This window comes from Rhinoderma darwinii, chromosome 2 (assembly GCF_050947455.1).
Source record: "Rhinoderma darwinii isolate aRhiDar2 chromosome 2, aRhiDar2.hap1, whole genome shotgun sequence".
Classification (NCBI taxonomy): Eukaryota; Metazoa; Chordata; class Amphibia; order Anura; family Rhinodermatidae; genus Rhinoderma; species Rhinoderma darwinii.
Window position 1 is genome coordinate 380,818,059 of NC_134688.1, and position 25,918 is coordinate 380,843,976.

Genomic DNA, 25,918 nt, shown 5'->3' on the forward strand with positions numbered 1-25,918 from the left:
CTGCATTTGAATTTACCGATCAATATTCAGAATAGTAAAATAGGACGGTTTAGCCCTCTGAAGAGGTTCACAAAAATAGAATTAAAGTTTTTGCTGCAAATTAGAAAGACTACGTCCATCTCCATGTAAATGTGCAGTAGAAAAACATAAGTAGTTTTACACCTATGTAGGTAGCTAATAAAGACAATCCCTTTGGAAGTGACTATACACAGCCTTAGGCCTCATGCACACAGCAGAGTCTCAAGGACTCCGTATGGCTCTGCAAGGTGCTCTGCAGAAATATTCTCCTCTAGAAGTACGTCCCTCCATAACAATACAGCGTCTGATGGAACATAGTACAATTTTTATTTTATCTAGGATTCGGTATAACTTTGACAGAAGAAAAGTCTGTGTGCCCAATGTGAAATGGGGAGGCACACGACGGTCTATAAATGACCAATCACAGCTCTGTATAACTCGTAGGTTTGTATGAAGTCATGATACGGCCATATGCATGAGGTCTAATCTGTCAAGTGAGACAAGTATCTAGCCATATATATGTATACTATGCACTTCTGATGATTATTGTCCTAACTAGAAACATTCCGATAAAATCTGCTTGTTGCCTAATGTGCCAAATTACCATATTATCGGATATATATATGGGATTCAATTTATTTATAATTCATGTATCTCCTACACAATAGTCACAATCTGATGAAGTGACTTTTGCCCTATGGATAAGACGGAGTTCACACTACCGTCAGCATTCGGCAGTTCTGTCACATTTGACAGGAAAAATAGCACAGCATGCAGCGATATTCTTCCCATCAAAACGACAGGAACTGCAACAAACCACACAAAAGTCAGTGAGGTCCATCAGGTGCCGTTAGTGTCCATCGTGTAATGGTTCCAGTACCTCCGTCATTGTTTACGTTACAACGGAAAACATTACGGAAGTGTACCTGTTCTGAGACGGCTAAAATCCCTTTAGCTGGGTAATAGGTAGATTCAATAATGGGTAGATGGGTACAACTCTCATGAGTCAAATGGTCTAAAAATGGTACTTACTTACAGTTCCATAGACAAATGAATATCTAGTTAATCACCAGTTTCGACCAAGTACTGTCTGAATGACCCGTAGTAGTGAAGAATAGCAACCTCATACATCATTATACAACTTTAGTGAGTTCACAGTAATGAGAAATAAACTGTGCCAACACAGAAGAACACAAAAAGTACAAATACAAGAAACATACATAATGATTTGTACCATGCATGTCAATGCTTTGTCTTTTGGGGAATACATATTATTGGCTCACTGACCTGTAATTACTGCCGAGTGGTTTTCACCACAAGCAACATATCGAATTTTATACAGCTTCAAAGCATCTACTGTTTTAGGTGTTTGTTCTGTTTCGAAGCTAGAAGGGCCATGTCCTAGTTGTCCAAACTGACCAAGACCAAATGTATACACGCCTTTGTCTGAAAGGGAAAAATATGAAGAAGGATTGACATTGGTCATCACTACGGGAAGTCAGCTACAATATGGCTGCACATAAAAGCGTCCAGTAAAGTGCATTATTCATAAAGATTGATGCAAACAGACAGCGAACAACTTTTAATGTACACTAGGACATATGAGCGATGTGAGAGTATGTAATATTATGAACAGTATAACAGTATGAACATTCAAATTTTGAAGGCAATGTGGCGGTGTAATAGAAAGATGACCCACGGGCGATCAGTTGATCGCCAGGGGTCGGGCAACTTAAACGGTATATATGCGCAACTACATCAGGCTACAGTGTGGTGTCATCAGACCATTTATCCTTATGGGTAAGCTTGCATATATACCTTTTATTTGAATTAGACTTCTGTCTGCTTCAATACTACTCTATATGTTGGGATTCTTTTCCCCTTCATATCTACCTTGAACTTGAACTTTTTGAGCTGTTTTTTCTATGGCAAATCCCATGCAACCTTCTTACTCTGGGTATTAGGAGCATTCGTTTTGTATAAACCTTCTGCTTCTCCTATCAACTTCTTTCATAAACCGGGATGCATGGACGCTTATAGGATACAATATAGATATCAATTCTTGGTTTTTACCTTAGGTATATATAACTATTAACAATCTTCTTATGCAAGTTATCCGTTATCTAACTGACCTTAAACAACCACACTGATATTCTAGATCCTTTTAAGTTTTAAATCCATGTCACTTTATATTGTATGTTCTAATAACATTTTTGTAACTATTTTCAAACAATTGTGGCGTCATGGCTTCTGTTTCTCCAATTCTTTTATGAAAAATAAAAAAAGTTAAGGCTTTTGGATTGTGGAGGTAAAAACACAAAACAAATCACTATCCTGAAGAGGCTCTGTCACCAGATTATAAGTGCCCTATCTCCTACATAATCTGATCGGCTCTGTAATGTAGATAACAGCAGTATTTTTTATTTTGAAAAACGATAATTTTTGAGCAAGTTATGAGCAATTTTAGATTTATGCTAATTAGTTTCTTAATAGACAACTGGGCGTGTTTTTACTTTTTACCAACTGGGTGTTGTACAGAGGAGTGTATGAGGCTGACCAATCAGTGACCAATCAGCGTCATACACTTCTCATTGTTCCAGCCCAGCTTCTTTCACTGCACAATCACACTGTGCTGTGGATCATGCCGGGCTGGAACAATGAGAAGTGTATGAGGCTGATTGGTCACTGATTGGTCAGCCTCATACACTCCTCTTTACAAAATAAAAACCACTGTTATACATTACAGTGCCGATCAGATTATGTAGGAGATAGTCACAAAAAGATACAAATTTGCAATGAAGCAAAAAGGATGCCTTTATTTCCAGTCAAGCTATAGTAATGTATATGTAAATAAAATATAACTTTTATTGGTTAGGATTAAATATAATTAGAACAAAGACAAAAATCTGAATCTAAAATTTAGCCAGAGTTCACTGACAGGTGGATTTGTATCGATCAGATACAATCAGTGTATAGTGTAAACTGTCTGCCTTTGTGTCTCCTGCGGCATCTGCAGAACACCAGGCGACACAATTGAGTGGCGTATATATCTCAGTCAGTGAGGTTAAAAGTAATGTGGAGGCCCCCCCGACATGTTTCGCTGCATACGCAGCATCTTCAGGGGTTCAAATGGGGCATCTTTTAACCTCAGAGTCTTCACTGACTGAGATATATACGCCACTCAATTGTGTCGCCCGGTGTTCTGCAGATGCCGCAGGAGACACAAAGGCAGACAGTTTACACTATACACTGATTGTATCTGATCGATACAAATCCACCTGTCAGTGAACTCTGGCTAAATTTTAGATTCAGATTTTTGTCTTTGTTCTAATTATATTTAATCCTAACCAATAAAAGTTATATTTTATTTACATATACATTACATATTACTATAGCTTGACTGGAAATAAAGGCATCCTTTTTGCTTCATTGCAAATTTGTATCTTTTTGTGACAATTTAATGCCTGCCAGCCTGCTGGGTCTCTTTTCACTTATACCTATGTAGGAGATAGGGCACTTATAATCTGGTGACAGAGCCTCTTTAAGGCCCAAACTAGGCCGTGTCCTGAAAGGTTTGGGGTCACAGTCACAGCCACTTTAGCTTTTATCACACACGTGATAGCTTTCCAAAGAGTGATAAAAAGCAGAAATCGAATAACTTCTCAAGGTGTCAAGTTAGAAAACATATCTAGGGATACCACTTGTCTACATGCTATATATTTATTTATATTTTAGGCTCCAGGTCAAAGTGGGAACTGCAAGAGTATTTAAATTTGGGTAGTGCATTAAAAATCAGACATAGATGTATGTAAATTACAGTGACAAGCTAAAATCCAAAGCGGCATGAACCTGCAAGTGCCCCAGTGGCCCCTTCTGTCTAGAAATCAAGAGGGATTCAAGTTTATGGACCGATGCAAACTTCTGAAATCCTGATATACCTCTATATGTCAGTAGTTCGTTGCAACTGGAGCATCCTGTGTTTTTATTTAGAATTAAATTTATAAATTGTTAGTTTCAAGCATTAAAAAAAGTACGGTACCTTCATGAGATTCAATACAAAAAGATAACTAAAAGCGCCCTCTACTGAGCATCAAGAGAGTTGCAAGTAACATTTACAGAACCGAGTCTGCAAACGAATGGCCGATAAAGTTCAAGGGGGTTTTCCCCACCACAGACTTTATGGTATATTGATTAAATGCGCCATAAAAGTATAATGGATGGGGGTCTGACCGCTAGAACAGCATCACAAGTACGGTATGGAAAAATAAGTGATCTGCTATAACAGTCTGTAGTTAGAAATCCTCTTTAACCAGTCATGACTGGAAAGTACAATAGAGATGTATGGCTGTCTCTTATATTACTTATTATCATATAAGGTTATTCTTTATCTTATTGTCCACCAACAGTAAAAAATAATATACCTAGAATTCTTCAAATAACCAATATAATTACTCAGTAACAAACCTGTCACGGCAATGGTGTGTCCTCCACCACAGGATGCCATCTTTACCTTTCCAAGTTTACCAGGGACACGTTGAGGTTTTTTGTGTTTTTCTAGCTTCTCTGCAGGCAGACCAAGCTTTCCATTTTCTGGTTCCCCGAAGGTATATAGCTCACCATCTTCTACAAAATAGAAGTTCAGTCACTGCCTTAATAACACGTGTGGTAAAGCGGGAAAAAAAAATTGTTTACCCCATCAAAAAAATTATGTATAATATAAATTATTCAAGTTATATATGTGTCTGTACAGAATGTCAGGGCAAGCGTCAAGGGCTCCCGTATAGAAATCGTGATGTAGATCTGCTATCTAAATTATGCTTAAAGAACCTAAGGAATCGTAGCACTAGAAATTAAGAAAAATGCAGTGTTCCCCAACCAGTGGCTCATGTGGCTCTCAGGCCCACTACAGGTGGTTCCCAATCTGGTGGCAGCTCTAAATACTATTGTGACTGTTGGCAGCAGGGAAAGCATAGAATTACTTAAACTTGACACTACAGTCAAAATTATAGAACTGACAACCAAAAATAGGGTACTAGCCATGTCACGGGTCATATCTTTAATAGGCTTTTTTCCTTTTAATACCAATGTGGCTTAACATCAACCATATGTTCTTATTTTTGAAGTAGCTCATGACCTTAAAAAAAGGTTGGGGATTTAAAAAAGTTTGAGGACCTCGGCCCTACAGCGAAACCGTAGGCAGGTAAATGTTAATACTCATGTAGCTTGAGCTGGAGAGTTATGCTGCCTATGGCAAATCCTGACATTGTTTTTACAAATATTCTGCAGCAGAAATCCGAGGCGGACACTCGGAGGTGCCGGCAGATCTGCACAAAGATTAGCCACATTGCCATTTAATGTGGTTTATCTGCGGCTTTTCTGTGCAGAATCTGCGAGAATAATGAAAATGGTCATTTTTCTCGCTAACGATTTTTTGCCACGGCGCATATATTTTTTTCTGGAGGATGTGAATGGTGAATTAAATGCAGAATGTTAGAGGATTTATGTGCGGAATCTGCACCTAAATCCTGAACGTGAAGATAGCCTTACCATATAGGAAAGATAAAGAAATATTAAAGACATAGTTAACCTCATAGCCCCCATTATGCCCTTATAAAGCGAATAATAAAACCTAATTCTGTTAGAAGTCATATGTATCCTAGCTACCGTAATAAAAGGGCCTCCAATCAGACTGTGTGAAAAGTGCATCCATATATGTCTGATTGATTTAGAGCCCAACTCCAAAATCTGAAGACTGTGCTTTGCTTCATCCACAATTCCCCATCCTCATGTCACATGACATCTTGAAGCTGAGGTATGAGAAGTTGTTTGCATAAGTCAGTCCTTCAAGAATTTTTAAGGCAGATTTTGCCATGCCTGCACTCTTTGCCGCGGGCGTTGAGTGCCGCAGGCAAAAAGCGCCACGAAAATGCTTTCTCTGCCTCCCATTGATTTCAGTGGGAGGTCAGAGACGGAAACGCGAGAAGAAAGAGCATGCAGCTTTTTTCCCGGCAAGGTTTATTTTTCCGCAAGCTTTTTTTTTTTCTGCTCGCTGGAAAAACACCTCCGCCTCCCATTGAAATCTATCAGGAGGCGATTTCGGCCATTTTTTGGCGTGGTTTCTGCGTCAATAACAGCGCCAAAAAACTCTGTGTGAACTAGCTCTAAGTCTGATGGTTTCATTACGGGCAGGTGGAGATGACATGTGTAATTGCTGATCTCACCCCTGTAGTAGGGAAACAAAATACCCCCCCCCCCCCCCAAATGTGACAAAGAGCACATGTCCTCTCTCATTGGTAAAAGGGGGTGTTATCATTAATAAAAGTTCCTGTATTTCCCTTTGAGGTCACTGAAGCCTGTACAGGGGAAAAGATGCCAGCATAGCTTGCCATACACTTTAGATGGGAATCGGCCGAACAGCTATTCCTCCCGACTTCCCTATACATATCCACGCCCGGCTCCGCCAATAATTCATGTGTTTTCAATAGAGGGAAAGCCGCCTCCTGGAATCGGCTTATCGACTAATGAACAAAAGGATTGTGCATGTTGAAATTTAACATGCCCTAACCTTCTCTCCCCCAACATCTGCCATCAGTGGAAAGTCGAAATGCCACCATATATATTAGATGATTGGTGGGCTCAGCTGGCATACGTCTAATGTGCATGGCCAGCTTAACAGGGTGTGATCTTCCTTCCTGCTCTCACTTGCAATTTAACCCCCCCCCCCCACACCTCCAGCCCTCACTTACAGAGACACAATACCAGCAAGTAAAACTTTCCATCATGCTGTGTCTTGAATATTGAACCTAGAGCTTTGAGCCTGGTATCATTTGAAAGATGCAATTCTGGGCTTTAATGTGAAGATCTGAGCTCTAACATTTAAATTCATGACATATTACATATATCCTTTGACGTGAAAGTATTGGGTTATCTACTCTTGACAACCATTTCCCATTTCCCCTTTGATTGCATATGGATGTCATAGTTGGGGGACCCACTGGGGACCCCACTCTATAACCCCCAGTGGAGTGAAGCTGAAAAGCAGCGGTTTAGCTCTGATGGACATTCATTAGAATGGCCGCATGTAATACTACATTTTCCTGTAAGGGTAATGAGCAGCTATCTGAAAAATCCAGGGGTCTCAGCAGCTTGGCCTGTGGGTACCTCTCATATTAAAAGGGTTTTCTGTGATGAGACAACCCATTTATCCTTACAAAGCTGCGATTATGTTAGTAGGGAAATAAAATCACAGATGGTCACAATGTTTATTCCGAGCCACAAAGATCTCTACTGTACCCCACAGACAACTTCACATATCTCAGAACCCTGGATCACGGAGTATGACGGGATATTGGAATTAACTAAAATTGCACCGGAAGTTTTAGGTTTTGACTGGAATTAGCCTTCATTTTTTAATGTTCAATTATCTCACCATTGTTTGGGAAGGGGGGGAATCCATCACGTCACCCCAACTAAGGCAAGGGTTACTGAAAAATGGGGGATAGGAGGTAGGATCCAGCGCTGTAGTGCGTTTAAAATGGAAACGACGTTTCCAAGTTTAATGTCCTAGGTTTAAAAGCAAAGTCCAGTGGTATAGGTCCAGGGTGTAGATGAAGTGGGAAGAGGGTATCCTCTGTGGCCTACGCGTTTCGGACGTCGCTGCGTCCTTAAACTTGGCTGTATCATGGTAGAAAGGTAAAGATATTTTTAGGATTTAAATTCAAAGTAGAAGAGTATTGATTTAGATGGGATTGTGACTGCAGCCCCTATATTCTAGTGATCACTGAGAGTCTCAGCTCACATACCCTCACCAATAACGTCTTCTGACAGGTCCCAATGAAGTGTCCGATCATGTAAAAGTTGTCCAATGGTGCACATATGCATTAATATATATACTTCGAATATAATAAAATAAACCTTACTTACGTGTTACAAATGCTGAATGATAATAGCCACATGAAATCCAAGAAATAGGCTTCCCAGTATCTATCTGGTGAGGACTTAAGACATTTTTCTCACTACCAAGTCCCAGCTGACCTTCTGAATTTTCACCCCACATATAAAGTTTGCCATCCGCTAAAATCAATAAGAAATATTGTTGAGGATGTCGTAATGTTTATTAGCAACGAGCCAGCACTTCTCTGGAGGAACAGTATGATTTTCTGTTATTACCAGTACTACAAGCGGGTTCAATGCACAAGGGAGTAGACGGAGACTTATATTGCCTTTAACAACACCTGCTTCTTATAATAAGTGTGTGCAATAACCTGGAGCCGTCTGGCCGCACAGGATCAGACTGTATTGGTAGAACTAAAATCAACACTTTGTGTAAATTCCTTTAACCCCTTAATGACAAGCCTATTTTAGGCCTTAATGACCAAGCCATTTTTTTAAGTTTTTCCATCGTCGCATTCCTAGAGCTATAACTCTTTTTATTTTTGCGTCGACATAGCTGTAGAAGGTCTTGTTTTTTTGCAGGACAAGTTGTATTTTTTAATAGCACCATTTTGGGGGACATATTATCTGTTGATTAACTTTTATGAACTTTTTTTTTGGGGGGGGGGAATAGAAAAAAAACTGACATTTTGCCACTCTTTTCTGCGTCCTAAATCTACGCCGTTTACCGTGTGGTATAAATAACACAATAACTTTATTCAGCGGGTTGTTACGATTGCAACGATACCAAATTTGTATAGTTTTTATATGTTTTACTACTTTTACACAGTAAACACGCTTTTTTTTCAAAAATTTTTTTTTTTGTGTCTCCATATTTGAAGAGCCGTAACGTTTTTATTTTTTCGCCGATGCGGTTGTGTGAGTGCTTTTTTTTTGCGGGAAGACTTGTAGTTTTTATTGGTACCATTTTGGAGTAGATGCGACTTTTTGATCACTTTTTATCAGTCAGGATTCACAGAAAACAGCAATTTTTCCATAGTTTTTTATTTCATTTTTTACGGCGTTCACCGTGCGGGTTAAATAATGTAATAGATTTATAGTCGGGGTCGTTACGGACGCGGCGATACTAAATATGTGTAACTTTTTTTACTTTATTTTGGGGTTTTTTTATAGTAAAGCATTTTGTAAGGGGAAAAGCTGGGTTTTTCATTTTTTTTCAAATTTTTTTTTAATTAAACGAACAGTGTCACCCCAAAATTTTTTTTAATATGTTAAATATGTTAGTGCTTTATTAAAAACGTTTGGATTAATTTGTGTGTTACTTTTTTTTATTTTTACACTTTTTCTTCCCTATGGGGGCTGCCATTTTTTTTTCCATTTCTGTATGTGTCGATTAACGACACATACAGACATGGAATACGGCAGCTCCAGTCCCATAGGGACTGCGAACGGGGCCCGTTCCATCCACTATCGTGTACGCCGTTGTGTGGGAACGGCGCATGCGCCGCTCCCACACAGTTCAATTTTAAATGCGCGCCGTCCGGGGCCATTTTCCTGTGGACCGGAAGTCGCGGCCGGACAGTAAGATTACTACTTCCGGTCGCGGCTTCCGGACTTGTGCACATGGAGCAGCGGCAGCAAACGGAGCGGATGGACCGGAGGGAGCGGCGGCGGCAGGAGCAGGTAAGTTATTTCTATGTATGTTCGTGTTTGTGTGTGTTTACTACTGTATGTAAACCTACTACACTGTGTGTTAGCTCAAAAAATGGCGACACACAGTGTAGGAGGTTAGACCGTTCAAACCCATCGTTTCTCCCGGCACTAGCCAGGATAAAGGAGGGGGGGATTCTGAGAGCTCACTAGAGCGAGGGATTTTTTCCCAATTTTGCAGCATAAAGCAATGTGGTTGCTTTACCACATGCAATGCTGCAATTTTAGGAATGGCTCCATCAAGTGACCAGCAATGGGAAATATTATAAATTGAATCCAATTTATAATATTTCCTGACCCGTGGAAAAAAAAATAAAAAATTAGAACAATGTTTAATCACCTACACACTAATTGTTTAACTAAAAAAAAAAACATGTTTTGCTGGCAACACATTCCCTTTAACCTTATTAAACTTTTTTTTTACTAGTCCCACTAGGGGACTTTAATATGCGATTCTCCGATCGCTATTATCATACACTGCAATACTTTTGTATTGCAGTGTATTACTGCCTGTTCGTGTAAAATGGACAGGCATTTGCTAGGTCATGCCAGAGGCATGATCTAGCAGGCATTCATGACAGGCAGACCTGGGGAACTTTATTAGGCTCTCGGCTGCCATTAGATACACTGACACTCGGCGATCTTATCGCCGGGTGTCGGTGGGAGAGAGAGGGAGCTCCCTCCCTCTCTCCAAAACCACTCAGATGCGGTGCACGCTATTGAGCACCGCATCGGAGGGGTTAAACGGGTGAGATCTCACACGGCAGAGCAGGGAGATTTGTCGCTCCCTGCTCTGTTTACTTTATCCTGATGCAGTGCCGTAAAACGAGCATATGCATCAGAATAAAGCCCGTTAGTGGCCGCCGTTAAAAGGCGCATTGGCGGTCACTAACGGGTTAAAATATAAAAAGTAGACAATAGTGGGCCGTGTAAACGAGTGCTGATCAATGAGACAGCTCGTTGATCGGCGATCGTTTGCTCCTTTCACAAGGAGCTATGATCAGTAATGTATGGGGATGAGCACTCATTACTACGATCGCTTGTCCGCATACATTTATATCATGTCGGCAGCACATCTCACTGTTTACACAGGGTGTCTGACAACGATAGAATTTTAGGCATTTAAAGCGATACGATCAGCAGATGATTGAGCGTTTGCTCGTTGATCGGCTGATCGTTGCCCTGTTTACACAGGGCAGTGATCGGGAACAAGTGTTCTGTGAACACTTGTTTGCCTGATAATTGGCCCGTATAAAAGGGACTTAGGATTCTATGTCAACACTGACCTGGAAAGAAATAAGACAAGGTCATGTTGTGATCGACCCAGTCTCAGAAGAAAGTTGGGAAATGAATGAGAACAATTCGCCTTGAAGAGAGTTTCTACACGTCTTTATGTCACATTGCGAGTGGTTAGGTGAAATGAAAAAAAATAAAAGATTCTTCCAGAGCTCAGAGTGTAGCGGATGTTAATCTGTGGGAAGATCTCCTACCAGTTAAGACGGCGGATGTATTTGATCCAGCTGACAGCTGTTTGATTTTGTACTGCCCATTAAAGAAGGTAATTTCATGAAAGCTTGATCTTTCTGTGGTGTCACCGAGCCCCAGCTGTCCTTCACTATTCCAGCCTGAAGAATAAACCTTTCCATGTGCTATAAAAGACAAAACATACAAGCGTACATTGTTATTTGCTCAAGACCGCTACTAGTTACTGAACTGCAAAGGTCTTTCTACTTCTCATCCAATAGTACAGCAACATCCAGACTTAGCTCAATCATGTCACCAGTCATAATGTACGTCTGACTAACAAGGACATGCTCCAGACGCTTCAAGATGTTGTAGAAGGAAAAAGACGAACTAACGCGTTTTTTTCCGATAGTTTTAAACGATTAGCAGTTAGTGCATGATAATGCCCATGCAACTATCCTTTAAACCAAGGGTCTCAAACTCGGCCGGGTGAGTGGGCCACATATATAGATATTTCTCCACGTGCTTATTTCAACAATCCAGTTTTCCAGTTTAAATGTCGCTAAATGCAGTCCGGCGGCTCAGTTGGCAGCGTTTGGCAGACACACGTCAAGATCCCCTCTGGGGATGCTGCCGCAGTGCCCTCTGGGGATGCTGCCGCAGTGCCCTCTGGGGATGCTGCCGCAGTGCCCTCCGTAGATGTAGCCGCAGTGCCCTCCGTAGATGCTGCCGCAGTGCCCTCCGTAGATGCTGCCGCAGTGTCCCCATGTAGATGCTGCCGCAGTGCCCCCATGTAGATGCTGCCGCAGTGCCCGAATGTAGATGCTGCCGCAGTGCCCCCATGTAGATGCTGCCGCAGTGCCCCCATGTAGATGCTGCCACAGTGCCCCCATGTAGATGCTGCCACAGTGCCCCCATGTAGATGCTGCCACAGTGCCCCCATGTAGATGCTGCCACAGTGCCCCCATGTAGATGCTGCCACAGTGCCCCCATGTAGATGCTGCCACAGTGCCCCCATGTAGATGCTGCCACAGTGCCCCCATGTAGATGCTGCCACAGTGCCCCCATGTAGATGCTGCCACAGTGCCCCCATGTAGATGCTGCCACAGTGCCCTCCGCAGATGCTGCCACAGTGATGTCAGGCGCTTGCCCAGAGCTGGAGTCCCAGAGCAGAGCCGCTTCTAGCACTCTGCCTGGGATTCCAGCTCTGCTACTGACATCACTGTCCATTTATGGACAGAGATGTCAGGGGCAACCCCAGAGCTGGAGTCCCGGGCAGAGCGCTAATAGGCTCTTCCTGGGACTCCTCCAGTGGTCCTGACATCACTGGGACTCCTGCTCTGGGGAATTCCACAGAGTCCCGGAGCAGAGCCTGTACTAGCGCTCTGCTCGGGACTCCTCTCTGGGGAAGACCCTGACACACTGTCCATATATGGACAGCGATGTCAGGGATTTCCACAGAGTCCCGGAGCAGAGCCTGTACTAGAGCTCTGCACTGGACTCCGGCTCTGGGGAAGCCCCAGACACACTGTCCATATATGGACAGCAATGTCAGGGAATTCCACAGAGTCCCGGAGCAGAGCCGATACTAGCGCTCTGCACGGGACTACGGCTCTGGGGAAGCCCCAGACATCGCTGTTCATATGTGGACAGCGATGTCAGGGAATTCCAGAGTCTAGCGGCTCTGTGTCCCGCGGGCCGCAGATGACAGCCCCAGGGGCTGCATGCGGCCCGCGGGCCGCGTACTTGAGACCCCTGCTTTAAACCTTTCCCGACCGCCCACTGCCTTTTGACGGGGTGGTGCAGGTCTACAGCAATATCTTTTGGCGTCGCTGTAGAAAAGGCGTATGAGCGCTCCAGTGAGCGTTCATTCTCTATGCAGGTGATGAAACCAACCTGAAGAAGCCTGCTGAAACCAGCTGGCATTAGAGAAACCTCCGATCCCAGCTGAATAACCCTTTGATCTAAGGTGACTCCCCTCTTTGATCACATCACTGTAAACCCGGTAATGCGATCGGGGACTGGGGAACCCTCTGCAGTCAGCCCTAGGGACATAGAATGGACCCCAGGGCTGTTTGTTCAGTGAGCCTGCTGTTATTGCACTATGTGTTGCCTTAACAGCAGCATGTGTCATAGTGACACAGTGTAATGTATTACCATACAAGAGTATACTAATACATTTTGATAAAAGTTGTTGAAAAGTTCTCTTCATGGGATTAAAAAAAATGCTCCAAAAAAAAATAATAAAATGTCCACAAAAAAAGTCATTATTTAGTATACAATATATTTTATTGCCCATACTTTACATAAAAGCAAAAACCTACACATATTAGGTATCCACATGACCGTAATAACCTGAAAATTTTACTGGTATAAAAAAAACAAAAAACAACGAACAATGCAGAAAATCGCGTTTTTTCTATATTCACGCCGCAAACAAGTTACACAGTACTGCAAACGATGCAGGAATTATTATTTTTTTTTTTCATTTTTCCCACATAAAAAAAACAAATATAGCAGCATCAAAGAAAAAATAAAAGTTATGGCTGGTAAGAGGCAAAATCGAAAAAATTTAGCTTGGCAAAAAAGGGTTTTTCCCATAATCAATATTTATCACCTATCTGCAGAATAAGTGATAAATATCTGATTGCCGGGGGTCTGACCACTGGGGCCCTTACAGTTCACGAGAACAGGCTTACCATGCCGTTCCTGGGAGCACCATAGGAATAGAGAGGTAGTGCGCATGCTCGACCACCGCTCCATTCATTTCTATAGGGCTCCCAGGAAAGGTATGGTAAGCCCGTTCTCGTGATCAGTGGGGGTCTTAGCGGTTGAACCCCGACCAAGAAGATATTTATTACTTATCCTGTGGATAGGTGATAAATATTGAATATGGGAAAACCCTGGTGGCCTCCGTGCACGGATGTGCATGCCGGAAGCAGTTGGCTCCGGTCACGGAATAGAGGCCTAGCTGAAGTACTGCAGCTCAGCTCCTATTTAAGTGAATAGGAGCAGAGCTGCAGTTCTGCAGCACGGCCGCTATGCAATGTACTGTGCAAACTGCTTCTGGCCCCGTAAATTGCATACTGTGCAATGACATCCGGTTCCCACAGGCCACCGGAGCAGCTAATCGGTGCAGATTCTGGGTGTCTGTCCCCCACAGATCATATACTGACCACCTATCCAGTGGATAGGTCATCAGTTGTCCAGTAGTGGACAACCCTTTTAAGGCCTTTTTATTAAGGGGCTAAGCATCTGTTTTAGTTACAAGCCAGTCTGTAAACACATAGTCTAGCAGCTCTAGCCTATAGCTTAGATCACCCGGTGTCCTAAAAGTGTCGGATCTAAATCTAAGATAGAGACCACAGTATAAAAACAAGATTACACTGTCCATCTGTATATGTGTCCTCATGGAACCATAAGTATTATCTACACAATAGCATCACTATTTGGATTAGTGTGGATTACTATATAATAATTCACATCTACGTGTCCACAGTAATGCTGCAGAGTTATGGGCAGCCTGAGAGAGGGAACATGAGAAGTAAAGAAAGAACCTACCAATTACTACTACAAGTGACCCCAGTATGTAAAATCTACGGATGAGAGATCACTAAAAACATATTTTTAGTTGTGACTTGAGTTTCTTTCTAATACACACACACACACACACACACACACACACACACACACACACACACACACACACACACACACACACACACAATGCATATATTTAGAGCTGTAAAAGAAAAAAAAATACCTGTGCAAACCAAAGTGTGATTCCTTCCACATGCAGCAAGCTTTATTTTTTCTGATTTTAATGCTGCAAAACAAAATAGTGTACGAGATGTTAGATTCCTTAACTGATGCAACCTTTTATAAAACTTTGCAAAAGTGACCATTACATACGGGCACCGATTTACATCTCAGGAGTCTATCGGCATAGACTGTCTGGAAAGTGCACAGCTATATACGTTAGTCCCATAGAGAACGAATGAAGCGGTAGTGCAAATGCATGACTTACACGCCATTCAAATGGAGGCGGGGGGACACTGGATCCTCGTTCTCATGATCACTGGAGGTCCCAGCGGTCGGACCTGCAGCGACCATTCATTTAACACCTATCCTGTGGATATTCAATGGATATCAGCAGCACTAGATCAAAAGACATAAATACAAGTAGGTGGGTGCACGCTTTAAGGTTACGGTCCAGTGGTCCTTGATGACCAGAGAATGGGAGATCAGACAGCACTAAAAAAGTTAAAAGTGATCCTTTTATTCCAACATGCGACGTTTCAGTTCAGTGTCCTGTGGATAGGTGATAAATTATTTTCATGCGACAACCCCATTAAATGATAAAATTCTCTCTGCTTGTAGCCCCACCAGAGGAAGCTTAGGAGCTTACTGCATACTATTATACTATTGCGTTTAACATACGAGTATGCAGTAAGCTTAAAGAGGCTTTGTCACCAGATTATCAAACCCCTATCTCCTATGGCATGTGATCGGCACGGCAATGTAGATAACAGTAACCTTTTGTTTTTTTTTAAAACGATCATTTTTGGCCAAGTTATGAGCAATTTTATATTTATGCAAATGAGCCTTTCTAATGGACAACTGGGTGTGTTTTCTCTTATTTCCAACTGGGCGTGTATTATGTTTTTACCAACTGGGCGTGTTTACTTCTTTCACTGCACAATCACACTGGGCTGGAACAATGAGAAGTTCAGGACGCTGATTGGTCAGCGTCAGACACTCCTCTGTACAACACCCAGTTGGTAAAAAGTAAAAACACGCCCAGTTGTCCATTGAGAGTAATTAGCATAAATCTAAACTAGCTCATAAATGATCGTTTTTCAAAATAAAAACCACTGCTGTTATCTACATTACAGCGCCAATCAGATTATGTAGGAGATAGGGCACTTATAATCTGGTGACAGAGCCTCTTTAAGCTCCCTCTAGTGGTGTCTGCAGGCAGCCAGCATGTTATCTTTTAAATCTATGTCTATACACGGGATTTGAAGCTACAACTGCTATAAAGATATAAGATATGAATCAGCACATAATTCTCGGTCTATATGGATGAAAAATTATGTATGGCTTTAAAATTTTTGCCTGCTCGATCCATATAAAACAGAACATTGTGTTGCGCTTCTTACTACATCTAGAACCCTCTGCAGTCTTCCCCTCATCCCTCCCTGGGTTGTCTGCTTCTCATTCCCACAGCACTGTGGGTGCCTAATTAACATTTAACTACCCCTCATTTACATATAAATATTTTTCAGGATCCATTCCCATAGGGCCGCATATAGAAACAGGTCTACTGTGCCTATAGGTAAGTCTGGCCCAGATTACATAGCTAATGGGTATGAAGAGGCCAGAGTATTCCATCATAGGTGTTGGCTACGAATAAAGTGTCTACCAAATCTTTATTAATCTCTTAGAAGGACAGCTTATAGTGGTATTCAATTTAACCGACCTAAAAATGGGAATTTCCCCAAAAAATATATAAAACACAAACAAATAAAAATCTTTGGGTTGTCTTTTTTGGGCAAGTCGTTACAAATTTTATTCTGCAATTTATTAAAAATGATATTCTGCAATTTCTTAGACTTTGTTCACATCGACATCATTAAAAAAAACAGCATCGGGGTGAAACCTAACCAACCCCATTATAAAAGTCATGGGATCCGCCAGAATTCGTTGGTGTCAGTTTAAGAATAGATCCGCCATATTTCTTATGGCACCGTTAAGATCGGAAGCAATGACGCTAGGGGAACAGACTAAACCATAACGGTTTGCGAGAATTGAACCTGGTAAAATTGCTGCTTGGGACCGGATGACAATTCCCATCAGAGCTATAAAAGCAACCAATTTGGTTGTCACCCGACTTTCCTTGAAACAGAAGTAACTAAAACTTGACAAATGAGGACTGGATGCTGGAACACACGCGCAGCCTAAAAACGTACATTAGTAACCCAGTTTTCACATTTTTAACGTATACTTTTAAAAGTGTATTTATGTTGCTATACTTTAGAATTCACTTTAAGAATCACCTGCCCAAGAAATACACAGCGAACATAAAAAGTAAAAATTACAAATGAGGCGAGAGCTATAATGCTGTATCCCGGGCTGCCGGCAATTCCAGTATTGCGAGAATAATCTGTAAACAGCAGGAATCGCGTATTATATTTGCTCCTTGAAAGAAAGGATATGTTCCCCGCTGCTGGCGATAATAATTTCAGGAAGCTTTAGAAGGAATCAAAGAAGATTATGTGTGTCTGTTTCTTAGTATAGATAACAAGCTAGAATGTAACGGACTGTATCTGAAAACTGGCAGACAGACGGACACATGAAGATTGTTTATATGCCGTTTTTCCTTATAGGTGATCCTCACATTATTGCCATCTGATAACTGTAATAATGTTCTGAGGACAGGTGAGCTTGGTAGAGCCATGCTGGGCATCCTCACGGCAAATCAAAGCAGCCTGGGTAACGTTAATGTTTTTCCACATTTGTAAAAAGGACGCAGTGAATTTTGGCCTTATAGTGTCACTATAGACTGGGGGATTCGGGTGGTGAGATCCCCAATGACAACTAGAATGAAGGAGGAAGTAGTCACCAGAGCGATGTGCCCCTTTGGCTCCCATCTACATTCTTTGGCATTCTCAGATTCCAGTTGAAGGCAAGTAATGCAGCCGAAAAATGCCAATGGCAGAAGGACATTGCACTCAGTCAAGTAATTCTGCCCTTTATGGGATTGTATTGTTGTACATGTATTGAAGCTGTACGTTAAGTCCAATTAACCAGTAATGTATATGTACAATTCATTGTGAAAGAGGTTAAAGGGGTTGTTCAGGACTTTAATATTGTTGGCTTACTCCTTGGCCATTAATGGTTGATAGGAGGCGGTGTCACCCCCGGAACCCCCACCAATCAGTACAATGAAAGCACTGCGGTGGCCCATTGAACGCAATGTTCTTTTCATTGTTACACATATGTAACATATGGATGGTAATGCCCAGTACTGCAGTTCATCCCATTAACTCTTAGAGAACCCCTTTAAGAATAAAATAATGACCATTTCAGCATCAGATCCATGACTACCATTACAAAATAATTAGTGTACCATCAGACAAAAATTAAAAACTTGTGTTGCTAAATCCATACGGGTAGTAACTGTGCGCCGTTTTCCGCTTATAAACATAACGGATTTAATTCCAGGCATCTTCGGTCTTCAGTTTCTGAAGCAGAAGGAAGCTACTTCCGGTCAGCCAGATTTGCTCTTATGGGTCTCCCTGTCAATGGTCTTTGTATGTAAAGTTTCTCCTCCCGCATCTTCTGACAGCTCACTCTACAACCAATCACTATAAGAAAACCATCGTCCTCCCATCCCTCTCACTAGGTAGACCTGCCTAACTAGATGCCTGAGCTACAGACCAGGATAAAGCCCCTGTTAACCCTACGGAACAAAGATTTTAAATTTCTCAGCAAGCCTCAATTTTTGTAAGCAAGCCCACACTGTGTGTCAATACAAGATACCATACACAGGACTGCATATGTCTTATAAATTTACACCAGTCGTCTGCACCCTGTGATTCTCGTACTGTTGTAAAGGTAAGGCAAGTTGAGAACCACTGATGTAACCGTACCCATGAGAACACATACATTATGCATGTGATTGCTAAAAGCACACTAAATAATACAGGGATGGAGAAAACCTGGCCACCAAAAGATTTTATTGTAAGCCCTATGAACACACAGAATGTCAAGATCACTGGAAAATTCAGTTTATATCACGTGCAGAGACATTTTCAAGTGGCATAACAAAGACAAAAACTGTCCCCTTCAGAAAAAAAAATACCCCTGAAAGTAATAGTATGTATAGTACCAGTATTATACTCTCCCTCTAATACAGAAGGAAATACCAGCATGAAATTGAGCACCAATCAAAAGCGGACTTTAAGAGGACCTGTCATCTCTCCTGACTTGTCTATTTTAGTAAGTACTTGTACTCCTATAAATTAACAATTTTGGAGCATCTTTCCTCAGAACTCTGCATTGTGCCATGTTACTCTATTTTTCCTCCTGGAAATATATGAATGAATTTACAACTGGGTGTCATCATTCACCTGGTCAATAAAGTGTGTCCCTACACACCATCAGCACTAATTGAATAGTCAAACTTCGCAGCGACCTGCCCCCATTGACAGTGGGAATGGTAGCACCCATTAGTGAATTTATTAATATATTTCCAGGGGGAATAACAGAGGCATGGCACAATGCAGAGTTCTAATAAAAAGATGCGGCAGAATTGTTATATCATGGGAAATACAAGTAGTTGCTAAAACATACACGGCAGGAGGGCGGACAGGTCCTCTCTAAATCCAGCCAATCAGTTGCATGTAAAAGAAAAATTGTCTGTGTGTCTGGCACTGAGGAAAGAAAGTCCATTAGAGAGGACCTGCCAATAAGACATATAAGTTGAACTGGTTTACTGACCTGAATAGCGCTGTCTCCCTGATTCCGGCACTATTTTTATTTTTCCTGGACCCAAGTTCCAGAGATATGGACCAATGCTGTGTTGGCACCCTGTATGCTAATTTGCTGTAGTTAGCAAACGGGGTGGAGCTACCTTCCATAGCTCTGCTGCTGACCAATCAGTGCGAGGCAGGTTGAGGGACGTTCACGCCCTGTTGGCTAACTACAGCAAATTAGCATAGAGGGAGCCAACACAACAGGTGTCCATATCTCTGGAACGGGGACCTAGAAGAAAAAAGTAATACAGTGCTGGAATCAGGGAGACAGCGCTATTCAGGTCAGTAAACCAGTTCAACTTATATGACCTAGTGACAGGTCCGCTTTAAGTGTATTATAACATCTTACAATACACATAAGCTCGGGCTTCTCTATTAAAAATGCATTTACTGTCCACAAAAAGTGAATATTTTTGTTTTATTGTGGCCCTCTGCAGTAGACTGAATATTTATTATATAGTCATCTTTACAGACATTTAGAAACACGTATGCTCCAATTCTCTGTGAAGGATAGAAAATGATGCAGACACTAGTATTATGTCACAAAACAACGTGTCTTTAGTCTGCATTACTATTCACTACATTGCTGGAGCACTAAAGCCAAACACCCACAAGGAAAGGCTCCGTTTTGGAGAATAATGCAATAGCTCAACACTCTGCTGTACTTTCTATTAGTCATTGCACGTTCTGCTGAAAATGTTCATTTTGATGACATCAATACTTTAATTGTTTAAGGGTAAGGTTATCATACTAACTTTAAAGGGAACCGGTCAGTCTCAAAGCTCCTGACAGGGCTTTTTTTTTTCTTGTTTCCGTACTCAGAAATGTTTTCTTCCTTATTTAGGTGTATCCCTAACCCCATCCCTCGACACTATATATAAATATAATTGTCCCCCGTTATATAAAGCTATCCAAGGCGATCTTCTCAAGTGGGTCAAACTGCCCCTCTTTTGAGTGGGTAGAATCTATTCAATTAAAATGGTAATTCTGCCCAGACGCCTTTATTTTTTTTAGAACCCTCCCCATCCCTATTAGAGCTTTACAAACTTTACAGAAAGACATTTTTAAGTACATACGGAACAGTAAACGTCCTCGGACATCCACGCGCATAATGTATTTCCATAAAAGATCTGGTGGCCTTTTCCAAATTTGACTAAATATTAAACAGCAGCTAGAGCGACCCAATTATTAATAACCCACCTGCCGCCTGATAATGCACCCTTCTGGGTCTCTCTCAAGTTGGCCCAGCCTTCTCCTTACTCCTGGGGAGCTTTGATGTGGATGACTTCACCCCTGCCATCTTCTCTGAAAAACCTATCCTTACGGTCACATTACTCGTTACTCCTCTGGCGTAAAGTTAGATTTAAGCACGGTCTTCATTTTCGTCACTCACCTGTGACTTCTATTTTAGGTAACCCACGTTTCCCCCCCGGGATTACAGGGAACTAACTTTGGCTGGTGGTCATCTAAGAAGCTTACTAGGGTACATACCTTTCTTACAAGGGGACGTCTGATGACATATGCTCATTTTACTACCACCTTTAATCCCCATCCGAGTATTATAGAGCTGCTCAACTTTTCTCATTCCTTCAACAACTGATCCCTACACAGGATGAGCTGACATATACTGCTGTTGACAGGCTTGTAATCTTTTCATTCTCCCAAGTGGGCCTATTGTCTATATTATATGGTATTTTAAACATTCTCCCCCCCGATACCAAGCTTCCATATATGATGAAATGGGAGGAGGACATGGGCACCAGCCTTTCCGCTGCACAATGGAAACCGTGCTGTGATACGAAAAGTAAAGGTAGCTGGCAGGTTTCCTTGGTTGAGACTTCGATTAAACTTCTGCATAGAGCGTACTTAGTGCCATCACGCCTCCACCCATTCTATGCCACGATCCCTGCCAGCTGCCTCAGAGGTTGTGCGTCTGAGGGATCTATGTATCATACATGGTGGTCCTGTCCCCAAGTTGCAGCTCTTTGGAAAGGTGTCTGTTCCTTGATATCTGACATCTGTCATTTTAAAATACCAACCCGCTTGCCATTTTGTCTTTTGGGGGCTACACCTCCCCGAATGCGTAATGCTAGATTTAAACTCGCTCAATTTATACTACTAGCGACTCGGATTTATATTGCATCGAAGTGGCGTACAGCTGGCTTAGACCTTACCGCTGTTTTAAACAGTATCAATCGCATAGCAATATATGAGAAGCTGGAAGCTATTAGAGCGGACTCTACAGATACTTACCGTAGGGTCTGGGACCCATGGCGGTCCTCCTCCCATGCACCTGACTTCCGCTGTGCCATTACTTTCTGATATTTTATTTTGGCTCTGTATAACACCTTCCCCTATAGTTGCATGATGATTTATTGAGTGACTGTATGTAGACCTTCGTTCCCATGGCTCTATTTGTTATCTAATCTTTATTATCCTTTCCTCCATCCCTCCCCATCCCCCCATATTTTTACCCTTTACCTTATCTCTTATTTTGTCCCCCAACGGGGATATCCAATGTAATGTTTTAACGTTTTCTACTTCATTTTATACCAATAAATATCTTTTGAAACTAAAACGGACTTTTTTTTTCTTGGTGTTTAATTCCCAACTGAAACTGATGTTTAATTCTGCAAGCCCTTCGACTCTGCTCTGAGTGACAACTCTGCCAGTCTCATAATTAGCCGCTGGAACCGTCACTCAGAGAGTGTAACTTATTTTTTACTTCCCTTTTCCCGTCCCTCGGTTGAACTTGATGGACATGTGTCTTTTTTCAACCATACGAACCATGTAACTATGTAACTTGAAACTAAATCAAACGTCTGTTTTTCGGGCATGCAACTAGAATGCCTAAGAGTAAAAAAAGTTTAAGATGACCTCCTCCTCCCCTATATCACCCGCCAGTAGTTTTGAGGCCTCAAAACTGCCGACAGGTTCCCCTTAAAGAGGCTCTGTCACCAGATTTTGCAACCCCCATCTGCTATTGCAGCAGATCGGCGTTGCAATGTAGATTACAGGAACGTTTTTATTTTTAAAAAACGAGCATTTTTGGCCAAGTTATGACCATTTTTGTATTTATGCAAATGAGGCTTGCAAAAGTCCAAGTGGGTGTGTTTACAGTAAAAGTCCAACTGGGCGTGTATTATGTGCGTACATCGGGGCGTTTTTACTACTTTTACTAGCTGGGCGTTGTGTATAGAAGTATCATCCACTTCTCTTCAGAACGCCCAGCTTCTGGTAGTGCAGACACACAAGCGTGTTCTCGAGAGATCACGCTGTGACGTCACTCACTTCCTGCCCCAGGTCCTGCATCGTGTCGGACGAGCGAGGACACATCGGCACCAGAGGCTACAGTTGATTCTGCAGCAGCATCAGCGTTTGAAGGTAAGTAGCTACATCGACTTACCTGCAAACGCCGATGCTGCTGCAGAATCATCTGTAGCCTCTGGTGCCGGCTCGTCTGACACGATGCAGGACCTGTGAGTGACGACACAGCGTGATCTCTGGAGAACACGCTGTGTGTCTGCACTGCCAGAAGCTGGGCGTTCTGAAGAGAAGTGGATGATACTTCTATGCACAACGCCCAGCTAGTAAAAAAAGTAAAAACGCCCCGATGTACGCACATAATACACGCCCACTTGGACTTTTACTTTAAACACGCCCACTTGGACTTTTGCAAGCCTCATTTGCATAAATACGAAAATGGTCATAACTTGGCCAAAAATGCTCGTTTTTTAAAAAATAAAAACGTTACTGTAATCTACATTGCAGCGCCGATCTGCTGCAATAGCAGATAGGGGTTGCAAAATCTGGTGACAGAGCCTCTTTAAAAAGACAGGGAACGCACCAATGAAAAAGCCTTTGACTTTCTTACCTTTGACACATGTTGGTTTAGTAATAACATTTCCAGATCCAATTCCCAGCTGTCCATTTATGTTGCTGCCAAAAACATAAAGTTTGCCATTTCCTAGTCGGAAAAGAGAAGTCATTTAAGTAACATCTTATGAAAATAAATTCTGAAATTTCAAGCACTCGCAAGTAAAGTGAGAGTGCTCGGCTAGTTCCGTATTGGAGTAGTAGTGAGCATGCTCGGCCACCGCTCCATGTTATCTGCCGGAAAACCAGGGGTCGAAGCAATAAATATAATAGAGATTAACTTCAAAATTCCAAATTGTCTATACATTAGAATAAAAAATAAAAAAAAGTTAAATAATCCATTTTACAAAAGGAAAGAAAGCTTCTCCTCCCTCACTATATACAGGGAATCAGAGTCTAATCTCTAATAAAGCACCATCAGTTTTAGGAGCTACTGCAAGAAGCCTGAATTTCATGTCATTCTTTACGGAATGTATTATGGGAATTTGTTCCACAGATTCACTGCCCTGATATGAAACATGTAGTTTAAAGGAATCATTAAAGGGAGAATTTAAAAAAAAACTGAGTTTCCATTAGAATTATTCAATAGGAAGAATTTAAGATTTCCAGAATGAATCATTCTTGCTAAGCAGATCCCGGATAAGATTGTGCAGTTGCCTAGCAACATGTGCCATAGTCAGCAGGTGACACTTCTGAATCTCCACTCTCCTGTGGGCATGGGCACTACTATATAAAGCAGACACAGCATTGGGGGCACTCATATCCTTTTTGCCATGATTAAGAGCAACACGCTTGCTCGAAACGCGTAGGCCAAGGTCATCCAGCCCGCTATATATACACCTTGAGACTGCGTCTCCGTGTAACTTTTAACCATTTTTTCAGTAAAATTGGGAACAATTTTCCTTTTTAATCAAACACAGCGCTGGATTTTCTCTTTCTTTTTCCTAACATGTGCCATAGTCAGCAGGTGACACTTCTGAATCTCCACTCTCCTGTGGGCATGGGCACTACTACAATGCAGAATCGGAATATACTGATATGCACCCCCCTCACTTTCACAAGGTAGGATGGCCGCTGGACCACAATGTTATCAGATGGATTCTGAAGCGTGTAATTCTTTGTTTTTATTAATTTTTTTTTAACCCAGCATTCTTGTACCGGGGGAATGGAGGAAACTTCATGAGAGATTATCCCTGGAAGGAACAGTTTCTGCGTTCTGCTTTCTTCAAGTCGTGAATAAATGGGGATAAGGAGGCTGGGGATATAGGACATCTCTACTAACCTGTAACTAAAGCGGTGTGTTCATCTCCACATGCTATGTATGCCGGCTTGTCATTTTTCAACCAAAATTTGCTGGGACAATTCTCTGCAAAGTTGCTTTTCCCAAATGTGAATATAGCTCCAGAATCTACAAAAAAAAAAAACAAGAGAAAAGTAATAAAAGATGACGTGTCGATATGAAAGAACTGTGGTCACCGGTCTCCTTTCCCCAACAAAATTGTAGTTGTACCGTGCCCAATACCATTCAATAGTGGATGTCTAACCCTGCAGAACCACTTCTCCGTTAGTAAAGAAAATAGTAGGTATCACCAGCTGGGCAAACGCCTCATATGTCCCAAATTATAGTATTTAAGGACAGTATTTGAAGAAAGTTCTTTTCTGTTAAGCTTTTTTTCAGTTATTTCTGTTTTTGGAAAAGCTGTGCAACAACCAATATGGCCTTTTTTTTTTTTTTAGCTCCCACAGGGGTTGTCATCTGGCTTTAACCCCTTAAAGACATGGCCCAGTTTGGGCCTTAAAGAGGTTTTCCGAGTTAATTAAAAAAATTGGCCAATGCAGGAGGGATGCAAAAAAGAAAGCCATTACTTTCCTCACAAATCCTCGTCGTTCCAGCGCCACGGCTCCATTCCTCCCCACCGCTGTGTATTGACATAGCTGCAGCGATGACATGCCGGTATACCCACGTGACGCTTCAGCCAAGCACTGGCCTCAGCGATCCTGTGGCGTATTCCCACTGAGACCAGTAATTGGCTGCAGCGATCACGTGGTTATACGGGCACGTCATCACTGCAGCTATGTCAATACACAGCAGCAGGAAGGAACAGAAGTGGAGGCGCTGGAACGACGCGGATCCATGAGCTGAGCAATGCCTTTTTTTGTTTTGCATCCCTCCTACTGTGACCAATTTTTTTAAAATTACTTGCAAAACCCCTTTAAAGAAGCAGCAATTTTTTATAAATAGTTTTTTCATCGCTGCATTTCAAAAGCCATAACGTTTCATTTTCTCATCGGCCTAGCTGTATAAGGGCTTGTTGTTTGCAGGACAAGTTGTATTCTTTAATTAAGCAGAATTGCCTTTAGGAATATATGAAACCTGAATTACAACTTGAAATTAAAGAATTTTTTTTCTTTTTTGC

General features: G+C 41.8%; 1 protein-coding gene across 2 annotated transcripts in view; it reads right to left on the bottom strand.

Moving 5' to 3' along the window:
• Positions 1-25,918, bottom strand: part of LOC142743307 (X-linked retinitis pigmentosa GTPase regulator-like) — a 67,688-nt gene that overhangs the window by 37,441 nt on the left and 4,329 nt on the right. For both annotated transcript variants that reach the window (XM_075853950.1, XM_075853949.1), the window contains exons 2-8: positions 24,784-24,909; positions 23,500-23,592; positions 14,849-14,911; positions 11,112-11,270; positions 7,942-8,091; positions 4,483-4,641; positions 1,306-1,464 (exon numbers count right to left, since the gene is read on the bottom strand). In XM_075853950.1, coding sequence (XP_075710065.1) covers positions 1,306-1,464; positions 4,483-4,641; positions 7,942-8,091; positions 11,112-11,270; positions 14,849-14,911; positions 23,500-23,592; positions 24,784-24,909 — 909 coding nt within the window. The remainder of the gene's footprint in view (positions 1-1,305; positions 1,465-4,482; positions 4,642-7,941; positions 8,092-11,111; positions 11,271-14,848; positions 14,912-23,499; positions 23,593-24,783; positions 24,910-25,918) is intronic.